The sequence below is a fragment of the Equus przewalskii genome, chromosome 14, assembly GCF_037783145.1.
Source record: "Equus przewalskii isolate Varuska chromosome 14, EquPr2, whole genome shotgun sequence".
NCBI classification, from domain to species: Eukaryota; Metazoa; Chordata; class Mammalia; order Perissodactyla; family Equidae; genus Equus; species Equus przewalskii.
In genome coordinates, this window is record NC_091844.1 from 66,837,241 (window position 1) to 66,864,948 (window position 27,708).

Below are 27,708 nucleotides of genomic sequence, written 5' to 3' on the forward strand. Positions count from 1 at the left end.
AATAGGTCATAATCAAGGTCATTATGCTTATCAAGGTCATAATGAAAGACGCCTCTCAGAGGCGTATGCCTAAGTGCTGAGAGCTGGCTGGACAAGCGGGTAGGTTCTTGTGTTTCCTGTCCCTCATACACACTCAACCAGCGTGCCCAGGTGTCTTGAAGGAATATTTGGGGATTCTCCACTGGGCACTCGTCCTTCTATGCCCAACCAACCACCAGCCCTCCTTGCTGGTCCATCCTGATTAAGGGGGGCATGTAGACCCCACCGTAGGGAGTGAGGCCTGAAGGGCACCAGTGGGGTTGGCCATGGTACAACAGAGTCAGACATTTCCTCTTTAGAATTGAACCAGATTTGGGCCCTCTAATTATGACTTTCAAACAGGAAGGATTATTTGTGAATGACCAGATTGCACAAGATGGGTGAAGGCAGTGATGGATTTACTGAGTAGTTTAGTTAAGAATAATCAGTCACAAATGTACTATTTAGATAAAAGTTTGCTTTTGATTTCAAGTCTTCCCCCCACAGGAGGCAGCAATTGTTCTCTGGCCAGGAGTAACCAAGCCAGCATCTAACTCTTGTACGTGTTGATCGGAGGTCATGTGCTCATGGGCGTGACGGGGACTTCCAGCCTCTGCGGCAATTCACTCGTTGACTATAAAGCTTTGCTGTCCTCACTGCAGATTCTGAGCAAACATTCTTTCTGCTTAATCTTCCTTTCCTATGTGCCCTTCCTCCCTTTCTTAACATTTTGCTTCCTATGCCCTCCCTGCCCTGTCTCCTCCGCACGTCAGTCTCCTACTGCTGCCCACGCTCCTGTTTTCTGCTCTTGCTACCCCTTGCTGCCAACACTCTATTGTCTAGGTTGCCTCTCTCTCTCCTTCTTTCTAACAGTTTTATCAAGCTATAATTTACATACCACAGAATTCACCTGTTTTAGGTGTACATGTCAATGACTTCTACCAAATTTATAGAACTATGAAAAGAGCACCACAAACCAATTTTAGAATATTTCCATCACCTCAAAAAGAGTTCTTGTGCTATTTTACAGTTGATACTGTTCCCACTCCCAGCCCCAGGCAACCCCTAATCTGCTTTCTGTCACTCTAGATTTGCCTATTCTAAACGTTTCATATAAATGGAATCATTTATACACATGGAATCATGAGGTCTTTAACTTATTGTCTGGCTTCTTTAACTTAGCATAATGTTTTGGAGGTCCATCCATTTTATGGCCTGCCTCCTGGTCCATTCTTTTTTATCAGGGAGTAGCATTCCGTCATGTGGCCATCCCACATGTGGTTTATCCAGTCACCAATTGATAGGCACAGCTTCCCTCTCTTGAGGGTGTTTTAACATCCACACTAGAGACTGCACACTCTTCTGCAGGTCATTCTGGATTGACTTTCTGAAAGTTTGGTTTTTAAAGGAAGGTTTTAAAAATTCTCCCAGGAGTAAGGAATTCATCCAGCCTTCTGGGAGGATGACTTCTCAGGAAACAAATGAACCGAAGATGTTTTCTATTTATCCTACTCTACAGCCTTCCCTGGCCACAGTCCAGGACCTGACCCTCCAAAGCTATGAAAGAGGTGGAAAGTGTCAATGTCTCCGTGGGTTTTACTGTTAACACTTATGGCCCACTCTGTGTTGGTTCCAGATACCCCTGAGGATCATATTCAAATCATTTAATATTTAACGACCAGTCAGGCACTGCACAGACCGACCCCAATCAGAACTGATGCTGGACAAGACATAGATCTTTGAGATCCCTACCATGTGAGGGTTATCCTTTTGGTTGCTGGATAATGAGGAGAACCAGGGCCACCAGGCAAGGAGCCAGGCTGCCTGAGGCAACAAGAAGGGAACACTCTGGGGACAGTGGCTTTTTATCAGTTGGGCCAGAAGCATTTCAATGTTTTAATAATGACTTCAACTCCACTGGGGAGCACTAGCTGAACATCAGGCCCATTTCAGCCTACTCTGCCCACCTAGAAGGTGAAAGAGGTATTCTCAGAGTTTCAGGGAGTCCTGGAGCCAAGCCCCAAACTCCAAATTTGATTAACGTATGGAGCCATCCCTCAGAAAGGGAAGTGCTTGCTGCTGGAGAAGTGGGAGGAGATGGTGACTGCTCCCCTATTGCAGCTGCTCTGAGATTAGGTGAGGCTGATAAAAGCTACAGTCATGAGCCAGGTATCAGCACACGTTTGCTGGGTGCTGAATCCTAAGACATGACCAACCCAGGTTGTACCTCACACACACTCCTCTTAACACACGTACAGGTTCTGGCTGCAGATTGTCGCTTGGTGGGGACAAGGATCCAGAGCCACCGTGGCTTTTGACAATATCTCCATCAGCCTGGACTGCTACCTCACCAGTGAGTTCACCCTTTCCCTGGCACTTGTCCCCAACCCAGACTACCCTGGGCCTCACTATCCCTCCTTAACCCAAGCCCAAGTGTCTCTCCCACTTTCCCTGGGGCAAACTCACCTTTCTCCCTTAAACTGAGTCTCATCTAACTCAGCCCACGTGTCTTCTCTATTCCAGTCAGTGGGGAGGACAAGATGCCACAGAATACAGCACCCAAATCAAGAAATCTGTTTGAAAGAAATTCAAACAAGGAGTCGAAACCCTGGGAAAATACACCAGGAGAGACCCCCATCTTTGACCCTACAGGTAAGAGTTCAACTTACAAATTTGATCAAAGTAATTTTTTGTTGCCAAAGGCAGAAGAAAGATGTGTGCTGTGATTGGGATGGGGAGATGTGTTTGAAGAATAAAATAGTCAGCCTTTAGAAGGAACATCACCTACCCACTGGCTATCGGGTGCCAAGAGGAAGCTGCTTGGTTCTCTTTTTGCCTGGGCAAATGGAGCTTCTGGAAATTGTGCAAAGGAACAGCTCTCCTCTGTGCCTGGGGAATACCCAGGCCCCGATCCCCATGGGAAGAACCAAGCTGGTAGCCTTTCCTCCACTCAGTCCCCTGAAACCACTCCCCATTTACTGAACGAAGAGAACCTTCCCTCAGATTTCTTCTCCTCATAAACAGGGTTGGGCCCAAGACCAAGGTTATCTGTTACACAAAGGCAGGATGCCCCACCAAGGGTAAAGCCCGAAAAGCTTCTGTTTCAACACATTTCCCCCAAAGCTTGGCTCCCCTCCAAAGCTGTTCGATTCAGCATCCCCCAGCTGAAAGACTTCTCACGGGGCCTCTTGCTGCTTCAAACTTCAGCCTCTTCAGCCTCTGACCCTAAAGCATGGGTGTGACTTCTTAGCTCCTCTTTGTACCAGGAGGAAATCCCTTGGAATCAGTCTCCAAACCCAGTATGATGTTCCTCGGGAGTTATTTGCTCAGAGGCTGAGAGCCTAGCCCCAGAGAAGCTGACTAAGGCCACCCAGGCCTGACACTAGCAAATCAAGGGGTCCCGTGCGTGGGCGTTGGTACCCAGGCACAAGAGAGGCTTCTTCCAACATGAGTAACCTGGAGACGAAGGTAGACAGCACACAATCCACCTACCCACGCTCTTTTTTCTCTAAAAGATAATTCTTTATTAAAATAACAATAAATGGCAAATCTCTCATTTCTACTTATGTGAAATCTTTGTTTAGTGCAAAATATAAAAAAAAGTAGAGGCTTATGCCTTCTCCACTAAATTAACTGTCAACTTATTAGGTAAATATTAGCTTTGCTTAGCCTTTGAAGAAATCTTTTCCTTTCTCCCTCGTAAAAAGCCACCCCAGGACTAATTCTTATCCCTTCGCTATCCATGCCTGATCTAATCTGCTGCCAAACCAGGGGAAAGAGTTGCTTTTTCCATCGCCTCTCCCCTTTCTTCCCTTCACCTTAACCAGAGCCTCAGAAAAACCTTTTCATTTTTCCACACAAGAGGGATAATGGCCTCCAGAGCTGCTCTCTCTCTCTGTTTCCCCACTCAGCCTCGTGGTCCGTGAAAACGTCTAATGTGAGGGAGGCAGCCTTCTATGTGAATTGTTCAGTGTGCCCTCCCACCCTCAGCGATTCCCCTCCGTTACTTCCTGGCCCTTGGTCAACCACTGCCTCCCCATGATAAATTCAGGACCTGATAAGTGAACATCATGGCAAGCCCCTGCCCACCTAACCACCAGCACTGATTACATAGCAGGGGCTTCAGAGACACTTATCGGTTGACTGGCGGGTGCTTGATGCTTGAGCTCAATTCTCAGATGTTGGTAGCCAGCTCCCCTGCAGCCAGCATGTAGGAAACAGCCATCCATCCTGCCTGACTCTCGAGTTTATCGCCATAGAACTCCCACTGTCCCTAAAAGTCTAATCAATAAGGGCCTGCCCAATGGCTACTCAGACTAACGAAATCACACCGCTGCTCGAAAGCAGAGATGCTCCCCTACCACCTCCAAATAAAGTTAGAAGCGAGTAGCTGCTTGAGAGGCTGAAGATGACAATGGCTGGAACACAGGCCTCCACCCTGCCCTGCCCCAGCCTCAGAGCAGCCATGACAGGCAAGTGGCTATGGGTCAGCATTCTGTCTCTAGACCCCCTTTCAGAGTGACCTCAGCTCAAAGGGAAGAAGACACAGAGCCAGTACATCCCCAGGAGGCCTTAGTAGGCTCCTCAGAAAGGCTTCAGAGCACTGAATAAAGAGCCAGTGCTTTCCCAGGAACCCACTGCCACATCGGGGAGCAGCTCAGCAGAGGCAGAAGCCGAGGCAGGCTCCCAACACCCCTTCTCCTGCTGTGTTCCAGTAGCAGGATGCATCTCTCCCCTATCCTGAGGGATCTCCCAGTCCCGCCTTGCTGCAGATCTCTAGCAGAGCAGGGTGGGGGTGTCTTTGTCTTCATAGGGAGCATTTATAGGGGGCAGGGGGAGCAGGGCCTCCTTTCCCCATCATTCACAGGACAACGTCCACTGGGCCCTTGAGGCAGCATTGGCCAGGACTCAGCCTCATGATCAGGGAGAACAGGCCAGATCCTGGGCCCATGCTGAGGCCCACCCTCACCTGGCTTTAATCTAGACCCAACCACAGTTCTCGTGCACTTCCCCTGTGGCTGGTTCAGTGCTCAGAGATGCTGAGCAGAACAAGACCCAGGTTAGAAGCTCAAAGATCTCATGGTCTAGGAGCGGAGACCGCAAATAGACAAATGGTTAAGGCCGAGCAACATGCCTACAGCCAGAGAAGTGCTGTGGGGAGGGGGCTCCTGGATGAGGAGAGGTCCAGCAGGCTCATGGGAAAGCCCAGGTCAAGGCCACACCCACTCAGAAATAATCACCCAGCGGACATTTGCCTGGCACCTCCCACAGCCCCAGCATTGTGTGGCTATGACAGGGGCCAGGATGTGGCCCAGAAGTCTACATTCTTTCAGCCAACTAAGCTACTTCTAGGTATCCAAGTCTAGTCAGAGCTCAACACTAAAAATGGGAAAGAGCAGGGAGAGCGTCCTAGACAGGGGCCCCTGCGTGACCAGTAAACAGATCAGCTCCAGCCCTCCGACGAAGGATGGAGAAGACAAGATAATAAGATTTTCTTCCCAAAGTTCAGTGCTGTCAGTTTCTGCTGGGCTGGAACAAGGGCAGCTGGTGGCATTTCAGCTCTTCTCCTGGCAGGCATTACAGCAACTCCTAGAAATGCAAAGGCCACATGGAGTCTTCTGAAAACAGTCACTCACAAAGCTCCCAAGTTTCCCTAAACACTCCTCATGTCCCCCAAGCCAGGTCTGCCTGTTGACGAGGGCCTGACCCTCTGAACAGTGGCTGAGGATGGTTCCCTCACCCCCCAGCCCACAGGGCAGAGCTGAGCCCCTGGAGCATCCAGGCAGGGAGACGCCTATCCAGGTGCTTCAGGAAGCATTCTCGGAAGGCTCTGAGTCACTTAAGCTAATCATATGAAGATACTAAGAGAGAAAATGGGGCAAGTATTAAGTCTGGGGAAATTACATTTGTCAGCTTTGCACATACAATTACGCTAACCACATGGTTGGGATAATGCAATCACGGGACTGCAGAGCTCTATTCCCCTCTCTCTCCCCCTCTCTCTCTCTCTGCCTCTCTCTTTCTCTCTCTCTCCTACTCTCTCTCTCTTTCTCTTTCTCTCTCTCTCTCTTTCTGTCTCTCTCTCTGGCAGCAATGAACGTTAGACATGAGGATGTGTAAGCAGGCTCTGCCACCCTTTCTGTCTCTAACAGCCCAGGTAAGGTCAGGCAGGACCCCCAGGTCCCAGTGCCCTGCCTCAGTTTCCTTATCCCTCTCCCCTTCTCCTACACCCACATGTGTAAGTAGAGTGCAAGGGAATCAGCTCAGTTTACCTAAGGACCAATCCAAACCTTGGGCCCAAGCCACAGTGTCTGCAACTCAAGGGGCCCTGGCATCAAACCACAGTCTTGCCTCTGAGTTGGTTGGTGACAGCTGGTTTGCTGTTTTCTGAGAACACATCTCTTGCCAAAGAGTGGAGGACAATGAAAAATGCATAGGCTCACGAAAAGAGCACTGGACCAGGAGTCAGAACCCCTGTGCACAGCCCTTGCTGGCCTGCACTAGCAAGCTGTGGTCCTGGGACAGGTCCTTTATATCTTGCATCCCCTGTATGGAGCTCGTGTGAGAGGAGCTAACATGAACACAGGCAAGGATGGAAAAATTGCTATTTTTAAAAGTCAAGGTTTGAAGTAGACAGTCTCCAGGTGCCTCTCCATCCCAGCTTCATGGTCCTAAGTGCTGAAGGGATATGGCATAAGGGAGCCAGAGCTTTATTTGGCCCATCTCTCTAATTAACCCATAGCACAGCTAATGTGCCCAGAAGTAAGGGTGACTGACTGTCCATTTCCACACGCACTCCTATGATTCAAGAACAGATGCCAATTCCATGGGAAAGTTTTATGTGTTTCATATAAATTGATTGGGTCTATTTCAGCTAAATGCATTATCCATTCACCACAGAACAACTATTAGAGTTAATAGAATTTGTAGCTAGAGCCATTATGTTCCAAGCACGCCCTTCTGGGGATGACGGCATTGTTGGGAGGCAGGCTTCGCAGGGCCTGGCCCCCCTCACTCAGAACCTTTCTTCGCACTCACTGGGGGTCTTTGTCTCCATGAAAGCCTTCTGTGCTCAGGCCCTGTAGGCCCAATAGTGAGGACTCACCCAGTTCCTAAATAAATAAATGTATCCTAATCCAGTTCCAAAAAGTCCTGTCATCTTATCACCTGTTGGCATTGCAGACCACCTCATGGCAGGTTGGGGGCAGAGAGGAACCTGGGATCCCATAACTCTTTACTATGTGCCAGTTTTGGAGGCAGGAGTCCCCAAAGGCATTAAGAGACAGGAAACAAGTGAGGATAGGAGAGCCAGGGAGCCCTGCTTACTCCAGTGGTCTCAGATTAGACTCTTATTCATTGTGTCACTAACAGCTTTCCCCAGAAGCCCCCAGGGACAGAATCTGGGACTTTGTGAGCACAGATCGAGCAGGTTGCCTGTCAGGCACCTAGATCAGGCACCAGGGTTTCTCCAAGTATGTCCTCATATCATCTGCTTCTGGTCACCTGGTTAGGGGAGGGGGGACCTGCAAGTGCTACTCATTAAAAATGCAGATTCCTGGGCCCAGCAGACCTGTGGAATCTGAATGTCTGGGAATGAGAGGTCAAACTGCATTTTTAACAAACTCTCAAGGAAAGCCTGATTCAAAACAAAGTTTAGGGACCCCAGGCTGCAGCCTGACCTCTTCAATATCAATAAGCCTGGGCCTTGGGAAGGTGAGAGGCAGCTCAGAGCCACACAGCATCCTTTTTTTTTTTTTTTTTTAAAGACTTTGTTTTTCCTTTTTCTCCCCAAACCCCCCCTGGTACGTCATTGTATATTTTTAGTTTTGGGTCCTTCCAGTTGTGGCATGTGGGATGCCGCCTCAGCATGGCTTGATGAGTGGTGCCATGTCCACATCCAGGATCCAAACTGGTGAAACCCTGGGCCACCAAAGCAGAGCGTGCGAACCTAACCACTCAGCCACAGGGCCGGCCCCCCACACAGCATCCTTTTAAGGCTTCATCTCTCAGACACCAAAAGCCTTGTGTTATGTTGTTGCCTCTTTACACAGCCATAATAACCATTAGTCACTGAGTATTGCTGAGTGCCAGGCATTGTGCTGGGCTCTTTCAGAAGAATTATCTCATTTGTTGGTGTTGTAATATTATCCCCCTTTTACAGACAAGGAAACCAAGGCCCACAGAGGTGAAGTAACTTGCCCTAAGTTATACAACTTGTGTAAAAGGCTAAAGAATATGTTTCTTTAGAAATCACATAAAAAATAAAGTTTTCTAAGCCAGATCACATTTGGAAGGGCAAAGTTGTGATCAAGAAACCTTAAAGGAATCCCACTGTTGAATAAGTCTTCTAGAGGACTCTCTTTTCTCTGAAAAACTCTTTTTCTAGTGTCAGTCTTCGCTTAAACAGAGCACACATGCATCTTCACTAATATTCAAAACAGCGCACCAGGCACACCATGCACCCACACACGCGTAAGAAAGCTGATAATTGCAGCTAACTGGCATCCCTGAATGCACCCCAGCCTTCAGTGGTGCACATGGAGGTTGTTTCTCTCAGCGCCCATTCAACTGAGGGGAGCAACTCTTTAAGAGTTGAGCAGGCACGGGGCCATAGATACAATCCTTGGAACCCCTTTGGGCACTGGCCATGTCCCCGTTCAGCTGGCCTGCTATTTAACCAAGTGCTGCGTGTTCTCTCTTATTCTACTAATTTTAGATTATCACCTATTTATAGCAAGTGAGCTAGCGATGACGCATGAAGCACCAGCCTTAACAAGACTCCTGGGCCCCCAGTCACTGCAGCAGGTTCGGCGCTCTCCCAATTAGAATGTCACTCTTCATTTGGGTATGTCTCCCTTCTCTGGGAGCTAGCATGGCTGTGCTCCAGAAAGAGAGGTGGTGTGGAACTAATGCGTGATTCATGATCCCCATTACTGACATTAACAAGTCTCTTCCAGTGCAAGAGACTTGCGCGCGGGAGAGCCAGCTAGCATCCCCAAGAGGTAAGCAACAACGTCGAGGCCTGCAGGCAGCTTGGTTGCCAAGGGAGAGAAAGCACTTCCACAGGGATCTGGTGACGATGACGGGGTGGAACTGAAGGCTGCGTAGGAGGCCCTGCTCCCCAGGCAGAGCGCCCACCAGCAACAGGGCTTCCTGGGTGTATGTTCCACCATTTGCAGGCTGCCTCCTGTCGTCTGCACACCGGTCTACAGTTACTAAGCACATTCAGTGTCTCTCGTTTGATCCTTGCAGACTCCCCTCACCCAGGATAGGCATCACTATCAAGAAGCGATATGGCATAGTTTTTAAGAGCACAGACTACCTGTGCTCAGGTCCCAGCTATGCCACTTCCTTTAAATGACTGCTTTCTCCTTTCTGTGCCTTTGTTTCCTCACGTCAAAAAAATGGTGTTTCTATTCTTCATGCTTACATCTCATAGGTTTGATGAAAGAATCACATGACTCAATATGTGTCAAGGGCTTAGAGAGGTGCTTGACGCACAGTGAGCTACTTGAGCCTGCGCTGTTTTCCCTGCTTTAGAATTGAGGAAACAGAATCAGAGGCTTATGTGACTTGCCCACCAATCAGTGCAGGGTCAGGGTTCCCACTCAGGCTGGCTCACTCCAAATTCTTCCCGCTCTAACCCCACCACTGCCCAGCTGTTGACTGTGGCCAGGGAGAGGCTCCTGCTGCATCCAGCCTGGCCTGTCTGCTCTCCTCTCAGGAGATTCAACTCATCATTCCATGCAGAAAACATCATTGCTTTTTAGTAAATGTTTTCACAATTCCCTGGATCCCAATCCTAGAAAAAAAAATCATATAGAGCTAAGTTCAATTTAACAAGTATGTGCTGGGTGCCTGCTCTGTGCCAGGCACCGTGCGGGTGCCTCGGGGCCTGCAGCTGGCAAGGGACCAAAGTGCCACTCTTGAAAATGCACCCCCCAAAGCTGGGTCAACAAAACCTAATAGGAAGCCACTGTTGTCCCAGCACAAGAGAGACTCTGGTTCCCTTTCCAATTTCCAATTCTGATCACATCTGGAATTAGGACAGGTCCCCCTACTCCACAGCTCTGACTTCATCTTGCCCTGGATGGTGAGAAGGTCTTCATCCAAGATTGGTGCATTGCAAATTAGACTGAACTGATCATCATTTATGAAAAAAAATCTAGTGTCCTTTGAGAAAGCAGGAACTCAGTAGTGTTACTTCAGAACTTCCCAACCCTAGGCCCCACTGGAAAAATAGAATAGCGTCATCCAGCTCTGATTCACTCAAAAACACCTCACGAACCTCTGGTCTAACACTGGTAGTTGGAATTATGGCAAAGCTACAGATAAAATGCCTTAACGGCGCACTGTGGCTCCGCTCAGCAGTGGAGAAGACTCATTGCCTCTCCAAAAATAACATATTGTTTTTTGCCATTTGTTTCAGTGAAAGGTTACATAAGCGGGAGACAATAAATGATCCAGGAACTCTGGGCTCAGCACGCCTTGATTAAGACCATTTAGCTCCAAGACCAGCAGAATGCAGAATGCCCCTCCATCGGTGCAAGTGCATTAAGTGCATGTCGTTTGGGAAGACCACTTTTAATTACCATCCTTCTCCCAGACTTGCTGCTTCTACCTACAAAACAACCCTGCATCCCCTCAGAGCCTATTCGGCTCTCTGCTTGTTGCAGCAAAGCTTCAGTGGTCCTGGACAAAGAAATGTTATTATTTTTTTAATTCATCTAAACCCAGAGCTAGACAGAGGAATTAAGAGGAGAAAGGCTGAAATGCTAACTATAGATAACAAAAGAGGGTCCCCCCTGCTTGCCCCTCTACTGACAAGAGGAAAAGGGACAAGAAGTGGAATTGCCTTGACCATCACTGAGTCAAGAAGGAGAGAGAAGGCACAGGGAAGAACTCAGCCCAGCCAGCACCCTCCACACTGGGTGTTTACACAAAAGATGAGGAGGCCAAAGACAGTATTGACTGCTGGGAGAGCTTTAGGGCGGCTGGATAGTTATCTATTGCTTTGTAACGAACTACCATAAACATAGTGGCTTAAATTGTACAACACACATTTGTTATATCTGTTTCTGTGGGTTAAGAAAGCAGGCACAGCTCAGTTGGGTCCTCTGCTTCAGTTTCTCGTAAGGTTGTGATCAAGGTGTTTTCCAGAGCTGAAGTCTCATTTGAAAGTTTGACTGAGAAAGGAATCACTCCCTAGCTCACATGGTTGTTGGCGGTTCCTGGAGAAGCCAGTGAAGAGAGAGAGGGAGGGAGAGAGAGAGAGAGAGTGCTAGCAAGATGGAAGTTACAATCTTATGTAACATAACCATGAAAATGACACCCCCTCACCTTTGCCATATTCTATTGGTTAGAAGCAATTCACAGGTCTCACCCATACTCAAAGGGAGGGGGTTAAGCAAGGGTGTGACTACCAGGAGGTGGAGATCATTGGGGACCACCTTAGACCCTACCTGCAGTGGCTTTTGTATGCTAGAGATCAACCAATCACCAGGAAGCTTTGAGAGTTCATTGTGGATTCTGATGGGCAGAATTCCTGGCAGCAATCTCAAGCCTATCTGTTCAACATTGCACAGACACTTAAATATTCACAAAGTACCTACTGAGTGCCAGTCCATAGTAAGATGGTAAGTGGATCAGCAAAGGATCCTGGAGACCAAGGTTCTAGCTGTGCATCTTCAGGAGAGTCAAGCATTCTGGATCCCAGTTTTTTCTTCATCCATAAAGTAGGGATAACAATTACCTGCCACAGTTCTTTCTCAGAGCTGGCTATTGTAGTGAGCAAATGAAATAATTTCCAACAGGCTTTGAAACGTACAAGAGAATATACTAATATAAAATGATGTTATGATATTGTTATTAACATTGTTATTAAAATATATAACCAAAACGATTGGGCCAATTTGCTCCTCCCTCATATGTTGCCTTCTATAAATGTTCAGTGTATTCATAATCCTCCTTCTCCCCAACCTATGAGCTGTGCACTCTTTTGTATATACACGTAAGTGTGTGTTCTGGGTATAGTTTTCCTCAAATTTTTTTGCAAAAGTTTCAAGCAGTTTCCTATTTTTGACCACTTAAAGCTAGTATGTTAAGGAGGGGCAGTATTTTGGGTCCTCTTGGTCTGTCAAGTCCCCCAAGCAAATTGATCATCAATTTGTAGGTAAAACCCTTGAACTCCACTTGGAGGAAATAAACGAATTGTTTGGGGGCATAGAGAATTGCCCCAAAAGACCCACTCATCAATATAAATTGAAAGAGAGATTTTAGTCTTTTAAAGCTTGTCGAGATCTCAGAAATAAAGGAGACCTCAGAACTTTCTCCAGAAACATGTTTTCAAACAAATTCAAGGTGACCGGATCTGAGAGGCCTGATTTGGTTTTTGTAGTGAATTTTGACAGTGACGTTATAATAATGTGAGAGCACATTTTATTCATTTAATTATTATTTATTAAGTGACTGACAGATTGAGTGATCCTGTTCCACGATTAATGTGAAGCAGTAAGGACACTAAGGCATAGCTTGGGCTTGTCCAGCAGCCTAACTGAGAATCAGGAAAACTCCCCAAGCTTCAGAATAGCTCCCTGATAAAGAAGACTATTTCTTTTCCCTCAACCAGCTTTATGAATTTGATCCTACTAGCCAGTCCATTCAGTCTATTAGCTGGTGGGTTCCATCAACCATTGGGTCAGTGGAGTGTTCGCACTACTAAGGAGTAGGACTTGAGCATTTTCTTAAAGACTGAAGGGCTCCCTACACTTGTTACGTGAGTGTGGGTGTGCAAGTATGAGTGTGTGCTGGTGTGTGTGCGAATGAGTGTGTGAAGACATATGCCAGCTCCTCGGGAGCCTACCCCGTTTCTTCTGTGCAGTCACGGGTAAGAGACAAAATACCTTTCCATAAAGATACATGTATCCTGCCGGAACTCTTCTGGTTCACTCCATCCTATATTGCTCTAATTCTAATGCCAGAACTCTGAAGGGCCAAAGATGCTCCCACTGAGCCACACACAGGCACCCCAGCACACATGAGCTTCCCCTTCTGACCACTCAAGTGGCTTTGAGGGCTGGTGTTGGCCTATTCTCTTCTTTCTGTTTTGTTTTGTTTTGTTTTGTTTTTCGTTAAACAATGGTTTATTAACCACCTTCTTTGTGATGGGCACTGTTTTAGGTCATAGAGACGAAGCAGTGAACAAAATCGACTAAGCCCCACTCCTGTAGAGTTTACATGCTAGTGACAACAGGCCAGACAACAAACAAGTGTACAGATGATATAGTTTCAGATAGTGATGTGTTGTGAACAATAAAGCAATTTAAGGGGACAGAGATGATAGTGACAGAGCACGTATGCTATAATGATGGGGTGTTGAGGGAGAAAACTTTAGGTTCCTTCAAGTGTGCATCAGAGCAAAACCAGGATAATACTATTCATTACTAATATTAAGATCCTACTTTTCACTCTTAAGCTTGTGTGGCCTGGGGAGACCTCCAAGGCCCTCCACAACATAGCTACAACTCTCATAAGCTCTAACGGCCTTGACCACGAAACAAAGTGTGTGGAGTCACAGCAGAGGGTGGGTGAAGAAAGGAGAGCAGGCTGGGCCAGGGGAGTGACCCAGATGCCTGGCTCTCCACCAAGGAAAGCAGGCTGAAGGCCACGAACAGTGTCTAAAGAAGCATTGGAAACCTGGTCCCAATCCAGGCTGGCATTGCTGTTTGAGGGATAGCGGCAGAAGTCTCTGGTCAGTGGTGTTTTCATTGCAAGTGGAATATCTTAATTCTAGGAGGCTCCATTCAGATTGAAGTAGGACCCAGCCAATGGCTGGGAGCCCAAGAAAGCGTCCAGTGCCATAAGAAAAATCATTTTCTAGATGACTGATGATGTTAGTTCAGTGGCCCTATACATGACTACTGTCGTTAGTTCAATGACTGATGATGTCAAGACTCACATGTCTGAGATCTCAGCCTTTTCTTCTGCTTGTTGCCTGATGGCTGCTACATCTGCAGCCACCATGGCTGCACTGCAGGCAGGAATAAGAGAGAAGTGTCTCTTGCCTTCTTGTCTCTAGTCCTTTAGGCTTATATACTTTGTCTTCTCTTCTTGATCCATGGTTTGGTCCTACTTGCTCCCCAACTACTTTTGTTTCTGCCCTTGACATTTGGATTTCCCACCTTCTCATGTGTCCCTCTTCTCCAATTTATCTTAGAGGGTCCAGAACCCAGACCTACGTGTCAGGACATTTGTTCTTTCTAGTCCCAGATCACTTGGCCAGTTGGGCTGCCTGTACCTCCATCTGCCCATCTGTCAGAGGTGTTACAGTCCCAAGGGCCTTTTAAGGAGTTCACCCTTCATGACTTCCAACCAAACAATAGCAAGAACTACTAAGAATAAAGCAGTGAGGGGTTCTGGCCTCCCACACTGTTGCCTCCCTCTCAGGAACCAGTGAACCTTACAACAGGAGGCAGCAAGTCCTAATAACATAACCCCTATGACTGAGCACCAGAGCAAGGGTTTCTCTCCCTAGTCTGCAGACGAGAGCAGATGACAGCAGAAATCAGTGGCGCTTTGGGCCTGAGTGTGGCAAGGCTGGTATTGAACCACCACCATTTCCCACTTAAGCCTCAAAACCAAATCCATTATGTGTAACCACTAGATGGGTGAGTCCACAGCACCCATCTCAATATCAAATACTTTATTAACACAACTCTGGCCTGGAGCCAACTGGAAATAACTAAATTAGCCCCGAGGCCTCCCTTAATTTAATTTTTGCAGCTCTGCTTTCAGGATAGTGTTTTTCCCGTGACCTTTCTCTTCTCTCGCGTGTTACTAACTTTCCCTCAGGGAGCAGAGGATGGCTGAGAACACAGCACAGCAGCCGTCACAGGAGCCTCTGATTGCGGGGTGTCAGAGCTGTTTAGGGTAATTCAGGCCTGAAAGCAGCTTTTATCTCCACAGCCCTGACTTGCTGCCCTGTTGATGGGAATCTGGTCCACTTGGAGGTTCCTCTCAGCAAAGGGTGTCTGCCTCCCAGCAGAGAGGGACGTGGGCCTCTGGTCTTTGTTCCCAGGGAGACGGCAGCTTTATCAGGCATCCTGCCTGTCTAGAGGAACTGTGCGAGGGGCAAAGGAGAAAAGATGTAAAATAAAAAGAGCACAAAAGACAGGGTTGGTGTTGTAATTTTATTGTTACTACCTCCTAACTTCTCATCATCGAAAGGAACCAGAGGGGCCGGCCCCGTGGCCAAGTGGTTAAGCTCACATGCTCCACTTTGGTGGTCTAGGGTGTCACCAGATTGGATCCTGAGCGTGGACTTAGCACTGCTCATCAGGCCACACTGAGGCGGCGTCCCACATAGCAGAGCCAGAAGGATCTATAACTATAATATACCACTATGGACTGGGGGGCTTTAGGGAGAAGAATAAAAAAAAGAAGAATATTGTCAACAGATGTTAGCTCAGGTGCCAATATTTAACAAACAACAAAAAAAGAATCACTCTACAATAAAATGACTTTAAAAAAAAAAAAAAAGAACAAGAGAGAAATGACCAGAAAGCTTTGCATGAATGAACAGGGTATGTGGGTGTGTGTGGGTGTGTGGGTGGGTGAGTGTATTGCATGTATACAAATTCAGTCTGATAAACAAATTAGAACAACAAGGAAAAATTCATCAACTGAAACTGTACTGTAGAAAGAGTAAATGTGACATGCGCCTCCTCACTTAGCCTCAAGTTTGTTCTGTGATCACAGGCCAATTGTTAAACTTTTCTACATGTTGCATATCTTATGAGATAAAAGTAACAATTCTTCCCCTTTGCCTATCTACCAATGTCACATTTACGGAGCTAAACTTACTGGAGAATAGAGGTGTTACATAAATGTACCGTAATTAAGCACACTGAAATTGAAGGCCTAAAGATTCCCAGCCCTGTTCATTCGGAATCATAGTAACATCCTTTTATATAAGGTATTCCAGTACCTTCCGCCATCCAGCAAATATGAGTACCAAAATAGAGATACATTACCAAACTGTGAAATAAAGTCTTCCTGCATTTAGCTGCCCCTCGGCCTGATGCACAGAGAAGCCTACGGCCATTCTCACACACTCACCCAACACTGGACATAAAATAAGATTAAACACAGGAGGACATGCTGACGTACTAAGAAAGTGCACCTGACAGTAGAGAGAGAAGAAAGTGAATCCATGTAAAATACTTCTGGGGCCGGACTGATCGTGTAGCGGTTAAGTTCACGTGCCATGCTTGGTGGCCCAGGGTTCACAGGTTTGGATCCCAGGTGCAGACGTACACACTGCTCATCAAGCCATGCTGTGGAGATGTCCCACATACAAAACAGAGGAAGATTGGCACAGATGTTAGCTCAGTGACAGTCATCCTGAAGCAAAAAGGGGAAGATTGACAATAGATGTTAGCTCAGGGCCAATCTTCCTCACCAAAATTATATATATATATCTGGGGCCATTTAATGAAAGGTGAAATAGCCCTAAACAACCTGTTAAGTCTGGGTGGCATTATCAAGAAAAAGTTAAATTATATTTAGGGGCAGTATCAAAAAAAAAAAAAGGCAAAACATAGTGTAACAGCAGGTTCTAGGCAATGGTCATTGGAGATGTCCCTGACATGAAATCTGAAAACCCTGCAGCTCTGGGAGTAGAAATACAGGTGAGGGACCTGACCAGATAGATGGTACAAAGGGGCTGATCACAGCAAATGACCTCAAGTGATACCTACATTGAAAAATTTTTGAGGGATTCTGGGAAGGTGGCAGTGATGGCGGTAGCAGCATAGTTTTTTTGACCTCTCTAAATGTAAAAACCAAGCAACCGTGTATCAAAACTGAAAACCCGTGACATTTACAACAAAATTTTTGATAAGATATTCCCCTCAAACCCCAAAATACAAGTATTGGAGGCAGACCACCAACAGCCACAAGACCTGCATAGCGTCAGCATCTGAACAAGAGAAAGAAGAGGAACGTGTCAGGCTGTCTTCCAAACCTGAGAACAGAAGAACCCTAAAAGAGCTGGCAGCTGTTTGCTAGAAATGACAGAAGACCAAGCTGAGAATAGCTAACTGGGGAGTCTTGCCCAATCCAGTAGCGTGTGAGTGCCAGGGGCCCACAGGTGACCCGAGGGAGTGGAGCAGCCTGGCCACCGTGCCTCCTTTCCAGGGAAGGGCCCACACTGAGAAGAAACTTCTGGGAGTGAAATCAATATTGAGTAGGACAGGGATCATAGAGACAAAATAAGAGGGTGTCCTGATAAAAGTTGGGGAAACAAACAGAGCCAGAAACATCAGAACGCAAACTGACTTTTTTTTAAACACCATATGGAAAAATGTGTAGAGGGAGCCCTGTGAAATTAGAAATCTCCTGAGCCCTAAAACTTCTAGAAAGCTAATTTCATATAAAAATGCATAATGGAGAAGTATTAAAATCAAATCCCATCCAAAATTACAATAAGAATTTTAAGAAGAGCATAGAGGACAGAATTAACACCCCAGAAAAATGAAAACATACCAAAAAGGCGTGCCCAGAATAGATCAAAATTGTAGCATTCTATCTCAAAGTGAGCTAAAAGACAGTAAAACAATGATACAAGACATGAAAAATAACATGAATCAGTATAACAAAAGATCAAAAACTAAGCGGTAGAACTCAGAAAATAATATGAAATAAAAGGAAAAAATAATTTCAGAAATGAAGACTAAATTAAAAAGAACATGAGCTAATAAACACAATAGTTAATGCCTTACAAGAAATACAAGGTGAAAAGAGAAAATTTTTTTAAAGATGACATACATCAAAGATAGGCAAAGAAGATCGAACATCTAGATAAGAGGAGCGCCTGAGGAAGAAAACCAAGAGAAACAAAACAGATACGGAAAGCTGTAATTCAAGAAAATTTTTCTGATTGAAACTACTTATGGAAGAGCACACTGTGAATCTGAGAATGTTGACCCAGGGTGAGCAATGCCAAAGGATACTCTAGTAAAATTGCTGAACCTTAAAGAAAAAAAAAAAAACTTTAGGCACCTAAGCAAAAACAGCAAATTATTTATTAGAGAACGTAATTTAGATTATCGTCAGAGTTTTTGACAGTAATACTTTATACCAGAAGAAAATGGAGTAACATATTTAATATACTCAAAGGAAAAAAATATTGTCAACATCCAAGAACTCAAGCAATATTGCTCCCGTGAGACTTTCCTAAGGAATCTAGTTGAAAACAAGCTTCAGACAATCAAAATGACTAAAGATACATCAACATGTCTGATAAGAGCACTAAACATATAATACTTACAGAAGTAAGACTAACTAAGGACTAAATAGGAAAGAGAGTCATATGTAATGGCAGTATGCCCCAACAGTGCAGATAGAGTTCAACTTCAATGAATTACAGGAAAATGGAGAGCACATATACCAAAAAAATTTTTAACAGATCTCAGTTTTTATATTGATGATCGTATGGTAGTAGTGTTGTTACTCTGATACTATTGTGTATATAATGAAGGATAAAAAGTAAATAAATAATTACAGAATATTCTAATTCTATTATCACCTGTGTTCTTGAGAACCAAGATTATCAAGGATTTGTGGAAAAAGAAATACAGATGTAATATAGAAGAGGTTAAATTAAAAACCCTGTAGTCCTGAATTTGAGGTATCAATGTGAGCTCATGAGGTATTTTGTCATATACCTGTGTGTATTTCATATATATATGTTTGTACTGAAATACATATATACCCATACATATATATTTCCTAGCTCTGTCCACTAAAGAAGCCTAGAAACTATCCCCAAGCCAGTAGCAATGTGTCTATAGCACCTAGATTGTGTAATTAAAATACCTTTTTCCACTAAAAGAAAAGGCTTTTGAGAAAATGTCTGAGTCCAGGTGTGGGGAAGGAACATTTCATCACACCAGATAGCACGGAAGCAAAACAACTCAGGAAGCTATCACTGACCAAAAATGTGACAATTTGAGCTTATAAAGCATAATAATTGTGATTAGTTAAAACTCAAAAATATATTTAAATTCATGGATTCATAACATAAGAAGAACTAATTGGTCAACCTCAGAGGATGATAGAGAACCAAGTCATTATCTTGAAAACTGCAAATAAGGAGAAAGAATTGAGCATTTATCCTGCCTTTCCTATATGAACTATACCACTGGGTAACCAATAGTAGATGAGAGGAAACATCTCTTTATAAATGCTGTATATTCCAACTAAGAAGTAAAAATAATATAATTTGAATATCATTATTTTGCAGCTCTCAATAAATAAATGGACCTAGACATTAAACTTCAACACCTGCTAAAATCAAAAAAAGAAAGCAATGATCAGACATTGATCACATATCTAGGGGACACTGCTCTGTTTTTAAGGAGTCGAAACAGTTGGTAGAAATGTTTTAACCTCACAATGGCTACATTATTATATTATTTTCATTTCACCTTAATAAGGAGAACAATTTGTTAATTTTCATCATGTACTCAAAAAAAGTTACTTTTTCCAATTCGTAATAAAAAATGGCATCATATACATCTATGGATGGAATGATTATGTTTACTTGGATTTTGATCGTGATTTTTTTAATGGGATCCATGATGGCCATCAAAATGGTTCAATATCCCACAGCTTCCACAAAGTTCAGCTCATTCAATAGATATGGATAAAATTCAATTCCATGGATCAGAATCAAAATGCACAAAAGATTCACATAAGCCATTGAGTCTTTTCTGTGGTATAACCACACAGGCCTTCAGCGTGAGGCAGATCCTTATTATTGTGATTAATAGTGATAGTTGAGAACTTATTTTCCTTTGTATCACGCTTTATTTCTTTGCATTCAATTGAGCAGATGAGATGGCTTAGCAACAGTAATAAAACCAGTACAATCGCTGTCTAGCCTATTTTTTTTTAGCATTGTGCTGTGTATTACTAATTGATTTGTTTCTTCTTGGAGGGTGCTGCAATATACTTAAAATGAAACCCACGGCTTAATGGATTTTTCTTCACTCAGATGCCTATAAGCAATCAGTATTTTGATGTTTGGGGGTTCTTTATACAATTTAGATGTGAATGAGTATTAAACTAGGTTTCCAGTGTATGGTATAAGAACAAGATAAAGTAGTTCTCTTATATATTTTCTTTCATAAATGAGTTTTAATGCAATCATTTCTTAAGTAAGAGAGGAGGAAAGAGCCAGGCTTCCTCCCTCCCCTGCCTCCAATCCAGGTTCCTCCTTGAAGGACATTTGATCCTCCTACAGCTCCACAGAGCCTCGGGGACCAGTGTAGACTCTCCACTGGGGAAATATGAGGACCCTTGTACTCTCAGATTGGCAGTTTAGCATCAAGCCTTACTCACTGCTGGTCTCACTGTGACCTTGATCTTCTCTTCAGAAACCAAGCGTTTGCCTTGTTACCAATGACCCAATCCCTTTCTCTTATATCTCTGCTTCCTGACCTTGTAAACATTCCAGTTACTGGACTTCCCATTTGACACCTCCTGGCTCCCCATGGCCTCTCTGGGGACCAGATCCTGAAGCTGAGCACCTGCTTTCCCTGGCTTGTGCCTGTGACCCCCTAAAGCCCACTCACTGATAGGCTAAGCTACTATTGGTACCACTGTGGGGCTTTCGGGGCTGAGGGTCCACCTACCACAGTACCCTGACCAGGCCTTCACCTGTTCCCTCACGGTGGCCTGCCCAGACTCTGAGCCACCTTGGTATGGTCTGTCCTGGCTGTAAATGAGCCCTAGGCTCAAGGATTTAGAAGAAAAAAACCCAGACTCGCAGAAAGTTTCCATGAGGATTTCCTGGTGATCCTGGCACATTGTCAAGCCTTGAGCTTCGGCTCAGAAGATCTACGTTTAATTCCTGGCTTGACCAGTTATCCACTCTGCGCTGCAAGCTACTCACTTAGCTTCTCTAAACTTGAATTTGCTGGTTTATAAAGGGGGTACCTTCAGGACTGAGAAGCAAGTGTGAAGACACTTAATACATATGTAAAAACGCAGTGTCTGGCTTGTATTAGGTGCACAATAAATATTGAGAGGTTGCCCCCTTTGTGGGTAGAATTTACCTCTCAGGGGTCTAAGGTTCCGGGCTGCCCACACCCAGAAGGAGGCGTAAGACAAGTCAGGAAACAAATAGCTTCTACCTGGGGATCAAATCTCCTCTTGGCTTCTCCTGCCCTCTGGAACCACTGTCACTAATTCTCTTGCCTCTCAGGTGTTGAACCTGACTGCTTTATCTACAAAGTTGTACCCAATGCCTTCTACCCACAGACACTTCTGCAAATGGTAGGTTCTAACTCTATCTGCCTTAGCTTAGAACTGATCTCATGCCTACGCTGCCTGAAGTACCTGCCAGACCCTTCCTGCTCCCAGGGTTCCCTGTTCCAGGGGCCTCCTATGGGGCCCTCCTAGGCCCAGAGCAATTCCAGGCACAGAGCAATAGTTCGCCCCTCAGGTAAGGATCTGGAAATTATTATAATCTGTTCCCAGCAAGCCTCAACCCAGGTTCAGCTGAGGGAGGCCAACACTGTGTTAGACAGTGTCCCTTCAGAGACACACTAGCAATAAGGCAGAAGAGCCATTGTCCCCTTATACAAAGCCACAGGAACCCACAGTTCTGGTGACCTCAACTCAGAAAAGCAGATTCTTGCATTAAAGAAGGTCCTGAGAAGGACACGGGGATCAGGAACTCATGTAGGGACAACTTGAAAAGTCTAGAAGTCTTCAGGGCAGAAAGCTGGGAAGGGTTTGATCACCACCGAAGGATCCTTGGACAGAGAAGGAGGAACCCCCAGTTTTGGTTTCTTCTTCAATGCTGACTTACTCAGAAAAGTCACTTCCATTCTCTGGAATGTTTTCTCTCCATCTGGATAGTGAAGTAGGTGGGACTAGTTCACAAATTTGGTTGATTCATCTGGGAAGGTTTTTACATGATGCAAGTATTGCCTCCACCCTCACCCCAACCTAGGATCTATTGAATCTGAAGCTCCAAGCCCTGAAATCTGTATTTTTAAAAGTCCTCAGGTGATTTGGGAAACACCCAATTCAATGATCTCCAAGGTCCCAGCTTGCTGTGACGTTCCGTGATATCTATGAGATTCCAGACAGAAAGAACAGAGGAAAACAATGGGACGAAGTTTGAGCAAGACAATCCCACACACATAAGAGGCAAGACAACCTTTGCACAATGGGCAATAAACTCAGAAACCCCTACCCCTGAGAGGTGGTGCTGGCTGGACACATAAATTGATTCCAAACAACTCTGAGCAGATTTATGAGGGTCAACGCCATCCGAGGGAGCAGGGAGGACCACTATGCCTTGAAGGCTGCTGGGAGCAACAGAATTCTGGCTGAATGAATCATGGGTCTGACCTGGAATGGCAAATCCTCTGTTCCCACGGAATCCACTTCAGAAAGAATTCCCTCTCTGGACTTTCCATCAGAAATTGTTGAAAATAAAAACCAAATTTTGTGTGTAGAAACCACCTGAGACTAATATATGTCCACTGAGTTGGGAAAACACTAGTCCCTTTATTAAAAAACAGCCCTAGAGTCCCTCCTTTATGGAATGAAGAACATAAATCTTGAGATTGGGTGTCTCTGCTTCCAAGAGTGAGAAATTGAACAGGAAGTTACGCACTTTCTAAACTAATGCTGAGGTCTACACAGCTAGTCAGGGGCAAAATCCAGGAAGAGAAAGGTTGACCCATCTGGATCCAAAGCTCATGCTCCTCTTCCTACCTCACCAAATGCCCCACCTGGCCAAGAAGTAGAAGCCCAGCATCTCTGGGAATGTCTGAGAACCCTCAGAGCAACGTTAACCTAGGCTGAGGGTAGGATGTTCAGTGAGGGTGCAAAGCCCATACAGTCAGCTTTCTTCCTCAGCACATTCTTGAGAAAAATATATGTGTGTGTATGTGTGTGTACATGTATTTTTTTCCTTCATTTCCAGGACTGAATTAAGTAAATAAACTACCATGCTTCTGCCCCAGATTGACGAGGCTGCCCCCAAATCCAGGCTCTTTGCTGCAGGCACAGACAGGATCTGCAGAATAGGCTTCAAGGAGCTCAAGATCATGGAAGGAGTAGATTTTTCAACTCCCTTTCTGAGCTCTTCTTTTTTTCCTTGTCCCCATCCTCATCCCCAACTCACCAAGTTTAAATTTATAGGTGCTGCTGGCAAGGGACCTATTTGATAAAAACTCCCCTGGCCACATTTCCCATTGTCAGGAACAGCACATCTTGGGTGTAAGCAGGAGTCATTGACACACTCATATTTTTAGAGTTTTGGACTTTACAGTGACCATTCATACCACGTGCTTCCTTTAATACTCATGCTAATCCAACCCTTTTTATAGACAAAGGAACTCTATCAAGGTCCCACAACCAACACGTGATGAAGCTGCCCCCACTCCCTGGTGTTCTGGCTGACTTCAAAGCCTGTGTCCTTTCCACTTCATCCCTCTGGCACAGCCCACACATGTGATTCGGGCACTGGGGAGGGTAAAAGGGCAACAGGCCAAGAGAGCTCTGCTACGATGCCCTCACTACAGTTAGTCCTTTAAATTAACGGGTTAACTCTTTAAAATACGTAGATCAGAAAATTAACAGTCAGCCATTCACACCAAAGACGAATGGATTCATCATCTTCTTGCCTTTGAAATGACCTTCAGAAACCAAATAGAAATCAACATCTTCATTTGGAAAAAATAAAGCTGAGAAAAGAGTTGAGTACTCCGTGTTGAGTAGCCGTGTGTGTTGGAACCCCAATTAGAACTTCAGTCTCCTGGCCTCGGGGCCAGGGAAGTGTCACAAAAGCCCATCACAACTGGCCCAGTTTTCAGATTATCAAACTGCCTAGCATAATTTCAGTCTGATTGCTTATAATTAGCAACTCAACAATCTTTCATATTTGCATCACTAAATTAGTTGAAAGTTTTCAAAAAATGTTTGCTTCAATATTTTAGTGAATAGAGCTATGTACACCCAAATTAATTTCTCCATAATTTTCTGTAGATAGAATTTGACTTAATCTCTTTAAAGAGAAATAATTTCTGCAACCTTATAATGAGATTTTTGTACCTTAAGTAAAAGTAACTTATCAAGAACATTTTCTCAAAGTTTTTATAGATTGTAAAACTATTAGAATTCTGGCCAGCATGAAATCAGACAACTCCCCAAGGTCTAGCCCAGCTCAAAGACAGAAAGTTTGAAAGGAAATGGCCCAGTGGTGGTGGAGGGGTGGAGTGTGCTGAGTGTTCCTGAGGCACCCTTTGAAGACCACCTAAGGACGTTGGGTCCTCCAGGTGAGGACAGAGCACCAGGAAGTGGTGGCATGCACCAAAGACGAATGTGCCCTGCTTCCCCATTTTTTACACTCTCTGTTACACTGAGAGCCTGAAAATTGCTTTCATTGCATTTTGATACCCTAATGCTGCTGAATACAGAGGCTGAGCCCTTTTGAGGGCCTGACAGGTAGACAAAGACACTAGCCAAGAGTACAAGACTTCATGTTCCCACACTGTCCTGGGTCCCCGGGCCACCGGAGGGTCACGGAGCTGACTCTGCATCCGGGTTACTCTTTTGATCTTCTCCAAGCTAAGAGGATCCTGTATGCAGATGTCAGACCTTGAGAGCAGGTTAGATGCAGTCACAGTAGCTCAGATGGAGTGCCTCTTCTTTGTCCAGCACTGTGCTGGACTCAGTGAGAAAGCAGGAGAGGACCCAGTTGCTGCCCATGTCTGTCTCACCTGAAGGGGGTCATCTCTCCCTCCTCAGAACTCTCACAGTGCAGTATTAGCCAGGCCATCCTAGGGCTTTTTTTACTGCCCTGCATCGTGGCGGGTTGCATCCCTGTTGGTCTCCCTTAGCAGGCTGTAAGCTTCTTACAGCCAGGATCCAAGTCTACTCCATCTGTACTCTCCCCTCATATCTGCCCCAGGGCCCAGTGCATAGTAGATCTTCGACAGAAGTTTCCAGTTTTAATGACTGTTCAGTATTTCTTGCCCCGATCTTGCCGTCTTGGAATGTGGGTTTGGGGCCATGGGGCGGACAGCTCAGAGGCAGCCCAGGGAGAATCTGGAAGGAGGGACATCCAGGCCAAGAGAGTGACTGCCTTTCCTCTTGTGCTGCAGTTCACTGGCTCTTCACCACGTGCGGGGCCAGCGGGCCCCATGGCCCCACGCAGGCCCAGTGCAACAACGCCTACCGGAACTCCAACCTGAGCGTGGTGGTGGGGAGCGAGGGCCCCCTGAAGGGCATCCAGACCTGGAAGGTGCCAGCCACCGACACCTACAGGTGCGTATGGGGGAGGGGGAGGCCAAGGGGCAGATGCAACCCTCCTGAAGAGGACTAGGGTCCTGCCTGTGGGTGCATGCCCCCAGGGTACCCAGCACGCCAAGGCTCAGAGGCCACAGACTCTGGCTCACAGTGGGATGTAAGGGCTGGTAATGCGGAGATTTCGGGTAATGAAATATGGCAACAAAGGAAGATGTGTTCTCCATCCTCAAGGAGCCCACAGACTATTTGTGGAGATGATATGCATACATGAGATAGCTTCAGAACACTCTTTGTCTTTATTATTAATAATTATAGTTATGGTGGGCTGTTCTTTGAGTATTACTTGATGCTGTTCAAATGAGGCAGGGCATGTAAAAATGTTTGGGAAACAGAAGTATGATGCATGTAAAAAGTGATATTCTTATGTTTGATCCTCCTTTCCTGAGCGTTCATTGTGAGCAAGTAAAGCAACTATTCTCGAACTCTTCTCCCATACCCAACCCCAACCCTGCAGTATTCTGCTAGAGCAAGGCCAGGCTAGAGGAGGCCCAACTCTTCCAGGCCATGTAGCTAAGCAAAGCTAATGGCAAGGCTTAGACCAGTGCTTCTCAACCTTGAGAAGGCATTGGAATGAGTGAGGGGCTGGTTGGAACACAGATTGCTGGCCCCACTCGCAGAGCATCTGGTTTTGTAGGTCTGGAGTAGGGTCCAAGAACATGAATTTCTAACAAGTTCCCCGATGCTGCTGATGCAGCCCCTGAGAACCGTCGAGTTCCGTCAAACCCTTGACTATAGTCCTCACACAGCTCGATGGCGTAGGCAAGGCCAGTGCTGCAATCCTCATTTGACAAATGAGGAAACTGAAGCCCAGAGAATCAGGAGCCTCCCCATGTCACACAGTCCAGAAATCACCTCCAACCCCAGACTTCTGAGATGCAGCCTCCCTGCGGCTCCTTCCACTGAACGCAGCCAGGCTGTTTAAACAGGAAGCATCATAATTATGATGTTGGTGTGAACGCCCCCCAGAGGCTGAACACAGTGGGGAGTGAGCTCTCCTTCCCTTCCTGCAGTCCCCAGCCCCCAGCACATCCTCAGCCTCCTGGGAAGGAAAGGGGCCTCTCCAGCTGCCCTGTTTTCTGTGCAGCCTCACCCCTGGGACCTCAGTGTAAACACGCTTCGCATTTCAGGGACAGCCCTAAGTGCTTTTTAAATGACATTCTAGGCAGGAATGGAGTAACAAGGTTTGGCTGCAATCAGATTAGCTGTTCTAGATCCCACACATCCCCAGTAAATGGCTGAAGACACCAGCACCCCTGGCCCCGCCACACTGAGCGGGTCAGGCCTCCCTTCCTGTCTGGGCCATCCACTGATCCACTGTCCCAGAGAGAAGGGGATGAATGTTTGCTGAGGACCCACCGGGTAATTCTCCTCCTTTCAGCAGTGAGGCAGATGTCGTTATTATTGTTATTATTAATAGTCCCTTGTTTCCATATGAGGAAACTGGAGTCAGAGAAGCTTAGCAACAAATCTAAGGCCAATCAATCAGTGACAGAGCTGGAATTTGAACCCAGGGCCCTCTGGATCAAAGTCTGTGTGTTCTTTCCACTGAAACTCACACCTGGATTCTGAGAGTCATGCAGGGGACAGGAGGAATGGGAAGCGGGGTAGGCATAGGAATCACGCACCACCCACCCCAGGAGCATCTGGAAATGAGAGCCTGGGAGGGGAGGCCCCACCACCCGAAGGGATAGTGGTCAGCCAAGCCCTGGGTGCAGATGCCCATACACAAAAACAACGTGAAGAAGAAAGCAGAGGAGCTGTAAGGCAGACAGCGATGTCAACAGTAATCCCCAACAAGACCCATTGTCCTATCCCTGCTCAGGGCAACTCCCAAGCCAGCCTGGCTAGAAGTCCCTTGCTGTCTCTCTCAGAAAGATTGATAAACAGGAGGTACCACGTTTGGAGGTCCTATTGGGCTGCATTCCCCTGAGACAGTGTGGATCAGACTCACTTCTAAACTTGGGCAGGTTATGTAATTTCTTGAGACTCTGTTTTCCCATCTGTAAAGGGGGTTGGGGGGTTACTAACACCAGCTCAGCGGGTTGTGAAGATCATATACAAGTGCCTCACACAACGCTGCACGTGCTGCCTGCTCCCTGGCCTGTGGGGCTAGAGCAACGACAGTGGCAGGCAGCAGGCAGCAGCCAGACGGCATTCCAGGAACAGATTGATCCCACAGACAGTAGTACTTAACTTCTCTGCTTCAAAGTGCTTTTTTTCTGACTTCTTCAAATGGGCCCCAGGGTGTGAAAGATTTTGCCTGCCAAACTGCACTTATTAAATAATAATTAATTCATT

General features: G+C 45.9%; 1 protein-coding gene across 2 annotated transcripts in view; it reads left to right on the forward strand.

Annotated features, from left to right (window-relative positions):
- Positions 1–27,708, forward strand: part of ALK (ALK receptor tyrosine kinase) — a 654,920-nt gene that overhangs the window by 573,002 nt on the left and 54,210 nt on the right. For both annotated transcript variants that reach the window (XM_008517365.2, XM_070572938.1), the window contains exons 10-12: positions 2,277–2,371; positions 2,542–2,670; positions 25,206–25,368. In XM_008517365.2, the coding sequence (XP_008515587.1) occupies positions 2,277–2,371; positions 2,542–2,670; positions 25,206–25,368 (387 nt within the window). The remainder of the gene's footprint in view (positions 1–2,276; positions 2,372–2,541; positions 2,671–25,205; positions 25,369–27,708) is intronic.